This window comes from Myotis davidii, unplaced genomic scaffold (genome assembly GCF_000327345.1).
Source record: "Myotis davidii unplaced genomic scaffold, ASM32734v1 scaffold5, whole genome shotgun sequence".
Lineage (NCBI taxonomy): Eukaryota > Metazoa > Chordata > Mammalia > Chiroptera > Vespertilionidae > Myotis > Myotis davidii.
The window spans coordinates 1,593,238-1,605,623 of NW_006296965.1; the positions used below are offsets into that span (position 1 = coordinate 1,593,238).

The following is a 12,386-nucleotide window of genomic DNA, read 5'->3' on the forward strand; positions in this document are numbered from 1 at the left end:
CCAGGAGGGCTCTCTTGGGAGCACACCTGAGCCTTCCCCTCCTTCTCCCACGCATATTTTCTTTGCCTTTTTTTTTCTCCTAAAATCCAAGGCCCCTTCTTTTCTTTTACCTCTGTAACTTGTTTACTGAGTCCACATAGGCCAGCTGGCTCACTTCTTCTATGACTCACTTATTCAACCCCTGTTATTTTTGAAATAAATTTTTGCTTGTATTTGAGTTTCTTGGGTCTGATTTCTTTCCTTAGCCACACTCAAGGACCAAAGTCTAACATCTGGTACAAAAATACCAACAACAACAAAAACCCACTTGAAATAGATGGAAATACTTTTCACAACTTTATAATAAACAGTAGCACTCTATACATAAAAGTCAATTCTTGAAACCCTCAAATTTCAGAACAGAAAAATTCGTTTCTGTTTACAGTCTTCACCTTTCCAGTTCCAAAAGTAGTCATTTTAGAGTAAGTATTCATAATGTAAAGTTTAGCTGAATTAAATAAGTAACAATCACCCCATGCAAATAACTCAACACAAAGATTTTATGCATACTGTTTTCATAGCTCCCTTTTGATTTTTTTCTAGATAAAAGCAGGACACTGTAAATATTTCACTAAAAATTCTGAGCAAGGACACTGGCCATTTCAAGTAATTCAGAAAAAGTAGATTATCAAGAGAAACTCTGAGACACGGGAGTCGTCAGTGTGTTACAGGAGCCACTGGTTATAAGCCTGGTTAGTTCGCCCCGTTGAAGAGGGACCAACGGTGCTGCTCGTGCTGATGTGCTCAATCTCTTTTGCCAGATAAGCTACAAACACTCCACTGTCCCTTCCATTTAGATCAGAACATTTTTCACACTTTTTAGCACAGTAATCTCCTCTCCCAGGAGAACCTAGTTGAAACACACTTATTTGCATCTTTGGTTAAAAGGGCAATACAGTGTGTGGATGCTGCTAATGGTTCTCCGTAACTAAGTCAAACCTGGAAAATATCCTATACATAGATATAATGTAACCTGTGTAACTCTTCACAAATCGTTATATAAAGTCCAGCTCTTAAATTTTTTTTTTTTACATCAATAATGGCCGTATCTCCACAGGGACATCCATTAACTTTCTGTAATGCAGGTGATGGAAAAGGTCACTGAAAGTAATTCCTTCAGTCCTCTTCACGCCAGGCTAGGCCTCCAAGGGGCACACAAAGGACAAGAACATGTCTAGTTGGTTCTTCACAATAACTTCATCCGGATGTAGCTTATGGGGTAGATAATGGGCAAGGGTCATCTCCCAGGCATCAACGAGATATACTCCAATCCCTGAGAACATCTTCCGAAGGACGGTGTCCAGCTGAAAGTTGTACCAGTCACTGCTGAAAAGGCTCGCCTCGGGCCCCAGCTCTTGGACATTGGCTGTCCGGATAACTACCACGGTCTTAGGGCTGCGATCCAAGAGCTGGACCACCGCTCGACGGATGTTTCTGAGCCGCCGGATATACACTTCCAAGGGGAAGGTGCTGAAGTGAGACCACACAGCGATGGCCACCACGGTGTTCTTCCCTCCCACAATACCATTCAGCTCATTGGCCACATAATGGAGCTCACTGCTGAAGACAGTGGTGAAGCGGATGGGTGGGCCGTGGCAGCGGTACTTGAGCAGGATGTTGTGCTTTTGGTCCACCGCAAGGAAGGGACCCACTTTCTTGGGGCTACCCAAGTTAAATTCCACTAAATCTGAAATGAGGAAAACTCAAATTCAGAAAAATGTTCAAACTAAGCATATATGTTTTTATTATTCTTTACTTGGTGTGCTTCAGAACAGTTTTTAAAGTAAAAGTACAACAAAAAAGGTACCATACAAATGTAAAGGGAATGCCTACTTCACTGCACTTTGGCCTTCTTTACCTCAACGGACCTTAATACTAACATAGTTATTATCATTTAAGTCACTCCATAAACATGATATTACAAATAATATCAGTGATAGATTCTATGCCTATGTCTATAACTCAAAAGCAAAATAATCAGTTTACCTCATTAGGTCAAGAAATCTACCTGTTTGCACTGATTGTTGAATATCTAAAAATCAACTTAACATTTACATATTATTATTCTAACAGATAAATATTTCTTCCAGAGCAAGGGCTATAATTTCTGCTTTTTAAAGAACACATAATAGTAACCAAATACCTCTTATTGTTATAGGCCAAAGAAAGGAGGTAGTCCACCCTACAGATGGACAATCATGTTACTATCTTAGAGAACTTCTATCTCTGTCATAAGAATAACAAAGACTACAACACAAGTTATGATTCCCTTCTCTTCCTCCCCTGGATCTAAGTTGTGTTTCAAAGTCCAGCTCCTCTAAGATCTTCTGAAGGGCCCAGGAATCACTGATACCTTGTTACTCCTAAAAAACTATACAACTAATCACTTAATATGCCCCATGAGGAAAGAAGGCCAGTCTCATATTCCTAAATACTCTTATAGAAAACAAACTAAGTAACTTCTGGCAACCCAATTCAATGAACATTACCTAAGTACATATTCAGGGAGCCACTACAGGGCTAGAAGCCAGCAATGCTCAGAAGAATTCATAGGCCTCACCCTCAAGGAGCTTCCAATCAATCTGAAGAAGTACATCAAACTAAAATCCTGTATAATAAAAGCCCAATATGCTAAGTGTCCAGTCATCCGTTCAACCAATCAAAGCGTAATATGCTAATGATATGCTAAGGCCGCCTAACTGCTCACTATGATGTACACTGACCACCAGGGGGCAGATGCTCTCATCAGTAGGTTAGCTTGCTGCTGGGACTGAGCGTGGTCCCTCCCTGGCTGGCCAACCTCCCGCATCCCTCCCCGGCCCCGAATGTGTACCACTGGGGTCCCTTGGCCTGACCTGTACCCTCTCACAATCCGGGATCCCTTGGGGGAAGGCAGAGAGAGCTGGTTTCAGCCCAATCCCTCAGGCCAGGCTGAGGGACCCCACAGGCCAGGCCGAGGGCCTCTAGTTGTACTATATTACTCTTGAGGGTTAAAGGCTTCATTCTCCCCACCCTGCAGTCCTAGGCTCCTCTTCTAGATTCTTCTACCTAATTCACTACTATTTAGTATTTAACCCCATTTAAATTGAATACTGGTAAAAACTCAATCTACCATTCCTTCTTTAGATTAAGATCAAGCACCATTACAGAGCTTTATCAGGTGAAAATCTCTGCAAAGGGTATGGTAGAAAATGATCAAGACAATCTGATTACTGATATGAAAGGAAATACCAAACTACATCATTAGAATTAAAAATCAAGCAACACATGGAAGGCCTTGCCCGGTCAACATCAAGCCCTCATGCCATACAAATTACTTCCTTTCTTTTGATTTTTAATTTATGCTTTATTGACTAGAACTCAGCTATGTCTGTTTCAATAAAAAAAAATATATATATACAAGCAAAACAAAAACTGGAATTAACTTCTCTTTGGAGTCACATCTATTTCCTCCTTTCCTTCTAAAAATTAAATCTGAAGCCCCTTTGAGAAGCAAATGTCTTGTCCAGGGTCACACAGCTAATCAGTGGTATAAACTTCAACAAGAACCCAGCACTTCCATCAATGCATCACAACCCCAATATTGATTAAAAAAAAAACACAAAAAACAAAAACTATCACACAGCTTTCCAGGGTTAGGATACCTCTTTAGTCTGACAAGAAATAACTGTTTTTTTTTACTTGATGTTTTTCTTCAGGTACCCAAGTGAGTATGCATAAAAGCTGATTTCATGCATGTCTAAAAGAGTTATGAAACAGAAAGCAAAGTACCAACCTGGAACAAAGGTAGTTAGGTATTCAAACCACTGCCTGATTGTTGAGTCACCAAATAAATACACCACTTTCCTTTGCAAGCATTCTGTAACATTGTCAGGGTCATTAAACTGGCGTATCTTAAAGTTTCTAGGCTTCCACTGATCTTTGTAATAATGCCCCGAAGGAAAAGTTCCTGAGCCTTGAGATAGTTCTAGGTTGTTAGATTCTGAAAAGAAAAAGAAAAAATTGAGATAGATATTCTGAGATTCTCCTCCAATAAACCATAATGTTTCAAGAAACACAATTATGCCCCAATATTTGTTAGCCTGATACCATATGGGTAATATTTCCTGCCATCACATCTCAAAGAAATCCCAAACTTCCCCCTTATTACAAATTGTTCTCCTTTGTACAGAAATAGGAAGATCTGAAATGGCTGTGAGGGTGTTGGTGTACAGAAGGGGAAAAGGGATTTTTCTTTTTTTGAGCATTCTCTCTGATTACGCATGTTTTTATCAAAGCCAAAAATAAAGGCAGGCAAATACCAAGGAAATGTGTAGATATAAGCATTGTCCAGCATATCCCAGGATAGGAGAAGAGCTTCTCATTCAAATGCCTGTGAGGCAAGTAACAATTTAAATTCACACTCTATGTATGCATACTAACAGTACACTATTTCTCAGTCCATTCAAAGAAAAGTTTTAACCCATGGGTCCTACAATCAAATATTAATTCAAGAAACCACCGGAGAATCAAGCCAATGACATACAGTCTAAATAATTATTCCCCACAATACAGAAGGTTCAGGAGGTCTCTATGCACAATGAACAATATTAAAAGTACATGAGCAGTGAGTATTTGTGATTGCAGCCCAGCTACACATGATGACGCAGTGCCAAGACACCTTTCAGAGGAAGAGTCAACATCCTTCTGCCCTAACATCTCCTTTCGAAAATGCCACTGTGGAAACAACAAGCTTTTCTTGCTTCAGGACAGGAACTATTACTCCTTTGGAAAATGCCACTGTGGAAACAAGCTTTTCTTGCTTCAGGACAGGAACTATTAATATTTCTTACAAGTTTACTTTGCAGCAGACACTGTTGTAGGCACCTAAATGTATTATCTCACAAGATGCTCATGGTAGGTCCTATTATTATCCCCACCTTTCAGAACAGTTAAGCAACATGACCTAGGCCACAGAGCAGGCAAGTCGCAAAGCCAGGAAGAGATGATCCAAGCAGGTGAGCCCAAAGCCCATGTTCTTAACCACTGTGCTACATCACCTCTCAAAATGTGATGCTTACAGCCCTGGCTCGGTAGCTCAGCTGCTTGGAGTGCCATCCTAAAAGGTTTCGGGTTCAATTCCAGGTAAGGGCACATATCTAGGTGGAGGGTTCAATTCTCAGGCAGGGCATGTACATGAGGCAACTGATCAGTGTTGATCAACGCCTCTCTCTCTCTCTCAATGTTGATCGTTTTTCTCTCTCTCTCTTACTTTCTCTCTTTTCCTCTCTCTCTAAAATCAATGAAACATATTTTCCCGTGAGGATTAAAAAAAAAAAAAAGAGGATGTTTGTAGATGTCAACCATTTTCATTTTGGCCTTTTCCTGAAGGCCAATATTCATTTCTAACACTTATTCAAATATACAATCTTCAAAAAATCACCAATCATTTTATATCACTTCCTTACACACCCCAAGATTCAAACATTGATCATAACCTAAAAATTCTATAGTCTCATCTGTTAAACCAAAACTCAAAATCCAAATGCTTATTCTGCTAATTTTTTTGAGAGAGGAAAGGAGAGAGATACAGAGATAGAGAGAGAAACATAGATGTGAGAGAGAAATGTTAATCAGTTGCCTCCTGCACACCCTCCGACCAGCGAAAGAACCACAACCTGGGTATGTGCCCTGACCAAGACTCAAACCTGCCACCTTTTGGTATACAGGACAACCAACTGAGCCACACCGACTAGGGCAATTTAAATTTTTTAATCCTCACCCAAGGACACATTTCCATTAATTTTAGAGAAAGAGAAACATCTATGTGAGAAACATCCATCAGTTGCCTCCCATAGGTGCCCTATTAGGGACTGAACCTACAACCTAGGTAGGTATGTGCCCTGATCAGGAAATCAAACCCACAACCTTTTCGTGTACTGGAGGATGCTCCAACCAACTGAGCCACACCTTCTAGGGCTGCATCTGCTAATTTTTTTGAAGGTTCAGAGCCTAAATTAAAAAGTAAATAGGTTTTCTAAAAGTTTTATTTGGCAAATGTCATTATCAAAAACAAATAACAACAAAAGAATATATTCTACCTCCCATTTAGTTGTTATCAGAATTGAGGGGATCAAAACTGCCAATATGCCTGAGAGGTCTGTGAATCATGTGCTGTGGAAGTTTATGTATCAGAATTGAGTTCTCACTCAGTACAATCCATATCAACACAGACAGTGGCAGAAGGGAGAGTGACCAGATACAGCTTGGACAGGGCTCTATCCAGATGGTTCTGCTCACACAGGAAATCTATAATTTCCTGACCCCTTTGTTGCCCTAAGATTTTTCAAACTGTGGGACTTTGAATGAATGATAAAGCATAGCAATTGCCAGACCTTGGTAGGTACATGGATATTTATTAAATAAACTAGCGGCCAGGTGCATGAAATTTGTGCACATTAAAAGGGGATTAATTAGGAGCTCCAGTGGAGCAATCGGTTAGTGCGTGGTATTTATAAAAGGGGATTAATTAGAGGAAATATTTTAATATTGCTATTTGCCCTTTCTCTATAATAGAAGTGTCAGAGATGAAAGAAAATTAGTAAAATGTATATGAAAATCTTCCTTCTATCAGAGTCTGGAGCACACTACAGGACCTGGCAACAAGTCCCCGCCCACCCACGGCACCTCAAAATCATAATTAGGAGCTCCAGTGGCGAATCGGTTAGTGAATGGCACTTATAAAAGGGGATTAATTAGAGGAAATATTTTAATATTGCTATTTGCCCTTTCTCTAAATAGAAGTGTCAGAGATGAAAGAACATTAGTAAAATGTATATGAAAATCTTCCTTCTATCAGAGTCTGGAGCACACTACAGGACCTGGCAACAAGTCCCCGCCCACCCACGGCACCTCAAAATCACGCAAGACCCAGCCAGCCCCACCCCATTGGGCGTGATCCAGACCCGGCTGGCCCCACCCTTGTCAAGCCCCAACAGGCAGGGGGCACAGCCTCAGGTCCCCAGACCCAGCACCAGGCGGGGGGCGCAGCCTCAGGTCCTCCAACACACCCTCAGATCCCCCCACCAAGAACTGGGGTGGGGGGCGCAGCCTGAGGTCCCTCAGCCTGACACCAGGGTGGGCAGCCCGGCACCAAGGTGGGGGCATGCCTTGAAGTCCCCCATCAAGCCCCTGGCCTCTGCCACAGGAGCTGCCATCTTGTGTTATGGAATTCCCACCTCCGCTGTGGGCACAGCCATCTTATGTTGCGGAAACCCTGCCTCTGCTGTGGGTGCCACCATCGTGGCCTCTGCCATGGGAGCTGCCATCTTGTGTTATGGTATTCCCACCTCCGCTGTGGGTGCCACCATCTTTGTGGAGTCCCCCATCAAGCCCTGCTGGGTGGAGCATGGCCTGAAGTCCCCCAGCCCAGGCCAGGGTGGGCGGCACACCTTGAGGTCCCCCATCAAGGCCTCCTGGGCAGGGGGGCACAGTCTGAGGTCACCCGGCCTGGCACAAATGTGGGGAATGTAGCCTGAGGTCCTCCGGCCTGGTGCTGGGGCGGGGGCGCGGCCTGAGGTCCCCCAGGCTGGGCCAGGGCAGGGGGTGTGCGCCTTGAGGTCCCCCATCAAGCCCCACTGGGAAGGGGGCATGGCCTGAGGGTCAGGGCACATGCCCATGTTTCAGGCTCAATCCCTAGTAGGGGGCATGTAGGAGACAGCCGATTGATGTGTCTCTCTCTCTCATCAATGTTTCTATCTCTCTATCACTCTCCCTTCCTCTAAAATCAATAAAAACATTTTTTATAAAGTGATTTTGAAGTTATAATTTTTACCAAGGTTAACTCAGTACACTCAGCTATTCTGTGTCAAATACATGTTATAAAGAAAAGTGTATATCATACAGAAAACAATTACCATTTCTATTCAAATGTTATTTATACTTACTATCAGAGTTAGGACAAGCAAAGCAAATCAATTACTAAATCTGACCATAATTCTTTAGACTTGCAGCTCTAGATAACAGAATGTATTTTTAAGTGAAATGTATGTACCAACATTGCCCTCTTATGGTCAGCTTGGACAACATTTCTTGACTGACAGAATTTTAATAAGCAGTCAAAAGTTATTTACAAAGTCAGCCTTTCTTGGAATTCAAAATGCATTTTCACTTAAGATAACTGAGATATGAAAATCTATTAAATCAGTAATATAACCCCTAGTGCACTATACATGTGGGATAAAAATAATTTCAAAAAAAAACAACACTGAGTTTACACAGAGGTGGTTGTAATCACAGAAATAAAGATCTTTATGTAAAACAGAAGGGATAGTTTTGATTATTCACATGTAAGGTCCCTGCTTCTCTAAATGCCTTGGCTTCTCTCTCAAGACCACAGCTTAAATTTTCCTCCTCACATGGGGGGCGGGGAGGTGGGGCACCTCCTCATGAACAATTTTAATCGTGCACTGGGCCTCTAGTACATAAATAACAAAATTTCAGAGGGGAAAAGAACCCTTCCAAAATATAGGGTTCATAAGTGAAATAATAAAAGGAGAAACTCTTTTTGTGAACTCTTCTAAGATCAGGACAAAAAAAAAATACAAGATGGGCCTGAAATATCTTGTACCTGGGAAGGAAATCATCAAAAAACAAACAGAAAAATGATAAGAGCATGTCAAAAGGACACAGAAGCCAAACCAAAAAAGTTCCCGATTGCCAAAATATTTTGAACAAAAAAATACTGAACTGAATTATAACCCAAAGAGTGAAATAAATAATTATGAGTTTATATTGACAAATCAATGGGAAAGAAGGAAAAATACCAATTAACAAATGTCTTAAGAATGAGATATATAGCAATCATTAGAACACCACAGAAATAACTGCCACATGCAAGATCTACTGATGAATCTAAAGTCAGCGGGTGAAAGTGTAGGCAGAAACAGAATGTGTATGTAGTCTCTGCATTAGTTTCCTGTGGCTGCTGTAACAAATTACCACAAATTCAGTGGCTTAAAACACCACAAGTTATTCTCTTTCAGTTTTGGAGGCCAGATGTTCAAAGTCAGTTACCACTGGGCCAAAACCAAGGTGTCAGCAGAGTCACGCTCCCTCTGGAAGATGTGGCTATTGGGCATGTGTGACTCAGGAATTAATTTTTTTTTTAAGAACTCATGGACATGGACAAGTGTGGTGAGTATGTATTGCGGGGAGGTGGAGGAGAGTATAGAGGGGATAAGTGGAAAAAAATAAAATTAAGTAAAAAATTAAATTTAAAAAGAATCAATTTAAAATTTTTATTTAATTTTAATTAATTTACATTTAAATAGCCACATATGGCTAATACCTACCATAATGGACAGAACAGTTCTAAAGGCTCTTAAGAAGCCAAAGAGAGAGGGGAGTAGGGAAAAGACAACTTTTACATGAGTATAAATAGCAAAAGCCAAGATTATGCACATGAGGTCTAACTGATTTACTTGAATCCAACAGCTCTTTCAGTATTTTCTATTGTGCTCAGAAGTAACCATGCCACATTAAAGGGAGGGAAGGGCTTTGCAATATCAGTGAAACTACAGAGCTTCAACCCACTTAGCAAGAAAAGCAACAAATCATAGAGCTCATTCCTTTTTACCTTTTATTCTCCTGGGAACTACAGTCACCCAATCAGGTCCGCTGGAGTTGATTGGCATTTTTATATTGACACCACTTTAAGAGGAATAAAGAGAGTACAGACTTAGATTCAGTAATAGTTTATTTTCCAATATGTATCTTTATTTACAAATAAAAAATGGATATGATTTCATAGAGGCTCATTAAGATGAAATAGTCTCATAAATATTAATCAACACAATTAATCATTAGTAACTAGGTCTCCAGAAATAAACAGGTCTTATAATCTGGATAGGAATTAAATAGATTAATTTTTCACTACTTAGCTCTTAACCCAAACTTCCAAAATGACAAATTCTGGTCTGAATTGCTTACTACCCTCAGACTCAGAGAAGGCTCACACTGATGAGAATATCTATATTGTCACTACCTAGTCCCTAGTTCTCAGGCTGCAAGCCTGTGCAGCAGTTAAGTCACATGCCAGATTCTTTCGGCCTTGCCCAGAACTGAGATGAGTCCTACTGTAGGCTCTTGGCCCCAGACATGTGCTCATGCAGTACTTTGTTCATCATTACTATGGCTCTTCAGGGTCTGTTCCCCTTACTAAAACATGAACTCTTTGAAGACACGGATTGTGTCTCCCTAACCTTTTGTTTTCAGTACCTACTAGCACTGGCCCTGGACTAGAGTCTGTGCTTAGAAAATATCTGATGGAGTGCTGTGTGAAAAGTGGGAGAGACTAGAGCCCAAGAGAAAAACATTGAAAACCAGGTGAACTCTTCCAGAAACTTGGTCACAATAATTAGGTCGTTTACACTTAAGCCAAAAACAAATTTAAAAAAATAAAATGCTGCCTTGACCAGTTTGGCTCAGTGGACAGAGCATCAGCCTGAGGACCAAAGGATCCAGGTTCAATTCTGGTCAAGGGCATGTACCTTGGGTGTGTGCACATCCCCAGTGGGGGGTGTGCAGAAGGCAGCTGATCGATGTTTCTCTCTTACGGATGTTTCTAACTCTCTATCCCTCTCCCTTCCTCTCTATAAAAAAATCAATAAAATATATTTAAAATAAAATAAAATGCTAACTTTCCAAACTCTTGATATGGGAACTTGCAGTAATGATTTTTTGTTTCATCAAAAGTCAATTCAAAAAAGATTTGTTCTTCAATACTGCCTACACTTTACTATATGCCAGGCACTCCTAGATGTCAGGTACAGTGGGGCCTTGACTTATGAGTTTAATTCGTTCGTGACGGAGCTCGTAACTCAAATTACTCATATGTCAAATCATAAAGTGAACGAGTGAGACACATGATGCTGGGCTGATGTTGTGGCGTTCACTGTGACATTCACTGCGCCAACTAGCAGTGGGGTATCTGAAGCTGGCTCGTAACCCAAATTTTAGCTCGCAACTCAAAGCAAAAAATTGGCCGAGAGACGGCTTGTATCTTGAAAAACTCGTTAGTCGGGACACTTGTAAGTCAAGGCCCCACTGTAGATAATAGTAAACAAACTCCACAGCATCTCCTCCTTTTGGAAATGACATTTAATGGGGGAGAGAGGCAAAATAACAATTAAGGAAGTATAGGGGGTTACATTAGAGAATAACAAAATTTCATAGGTTAAATAATTGACACTTAAGAGAGCACACAACTTTTAAAAGGGCACACATAAACTGCAGTCATGAATTTAGAAGTTTAAGGGAAGGAAACTAAGAAAACTTTACCTCTGCAATTTTCCTGTAAAAATGTTTAACTCACTCTAGTCATGGAGAAACAATAAAGCAGCAAATCCAAATTAAGGGACATTCTACAAAATAGTGAGATCAAAATTCTTAACACTGTAAAAAACAAATAAACTGGAGACCTCTTCTGGATTAAAGGAGATTAAAGAGATAATTAAAAACATTGTGTGTAAACATTGACTCAATTAAAAAAAGGTAGCTATGAAGCATATTATTGGGACAACTACAGAAACTTGGATATGGGCTACATATTAAATAATATCATATCAATGATGAATGTCCAAAGTATGATAACTGTGTTATGGTTATATGTTGGAGAAAGTCCATGTTCCTAGAGATGCATACTCATGGGGTTCAGTGCCATGATGTTTTCCACTTACTCTCAAATGGTCTGGGTGGAAAAATTATACACAGACACACACATATACACACACAGACAGAGGGACAGAGATGGATAGCATTTGTGGTAAAACATTAACAATGGTGAATCTAAGTTAAAGATATAAGGGTGCTCATTGTTATTATTCTTGCAGAGTTTTTAAAGATTTGAAGTTTTTTTTATACAAAGTAAAAAAGAAAAGAATTACAAATCATGCTAAAATAAAGGGAAGCTTTGTATGTGATAATTTCATTTTTTCAAAAGGTTTTTCCTTGTATTAATAGTATCTTCTAAGCAAAGTATTGTTGTTGTTTTCCAAAACCAATACTTTTTTTTCCTTCAGAGTGAAAAACAAGCATTAGATCACCTTATTTATCCATTATTTAAGAACCCTGAGAACAAGATTAAGCTTCTTAATCCTTTCTGAATTAAGCAACATTATGAGCCACCAAGAAAAGAAGTAAAAATGGGTATCAGCTCACCATATTCAGGCCATAAGTTCAAAACAGTATACACAAAGATCTTTCAAGTGATCAATTTCAATCTTTCTCTTTCAGTTAGCCTGGTGCAAAGTTTCAGAATTTTAACAGAGTAAACAATGCAAAACATAAAATTGGTATCAGGACTCTGT

General features: G+C 40.1%; 1 protein-coding gene across 1 annotated transcript in view; it reads right to left on the reverse strand.

Moving 5' to 3' along the window:
• Positions 1 to 173: 173 nt before the first annotated feature.
• NXPE3 (neurexophilin and PC-esterase domain family member 3) overlaps positions 174 to 12,386 on the reverse strand; it is a 36,225-nt gene continuing 24,012 nt past the window's right edge. Inside the window, exons 4-6 of the mRNA XM_006772588.2 lie at positions 9,656 to 9,729; positions 3,815 to 4,021; positions 174 to 1,726 (exon numbers count right to left, since the gene is read on the reverse strand). Of these exons, the coding sequence (XP_006772651.1) occupies positions 1,176 to 1,726; positions 3,815 to 4,021; positions 9,656 to 9,729 (832 nt within the window). The 3' untranslated portion in view covers positions 174 to 1,175. The remainder of the gene's footprint in view (positions 1,727 to 3,814; positions 4,022 to 9,655; positions 9,730 to 12,386) is intronic.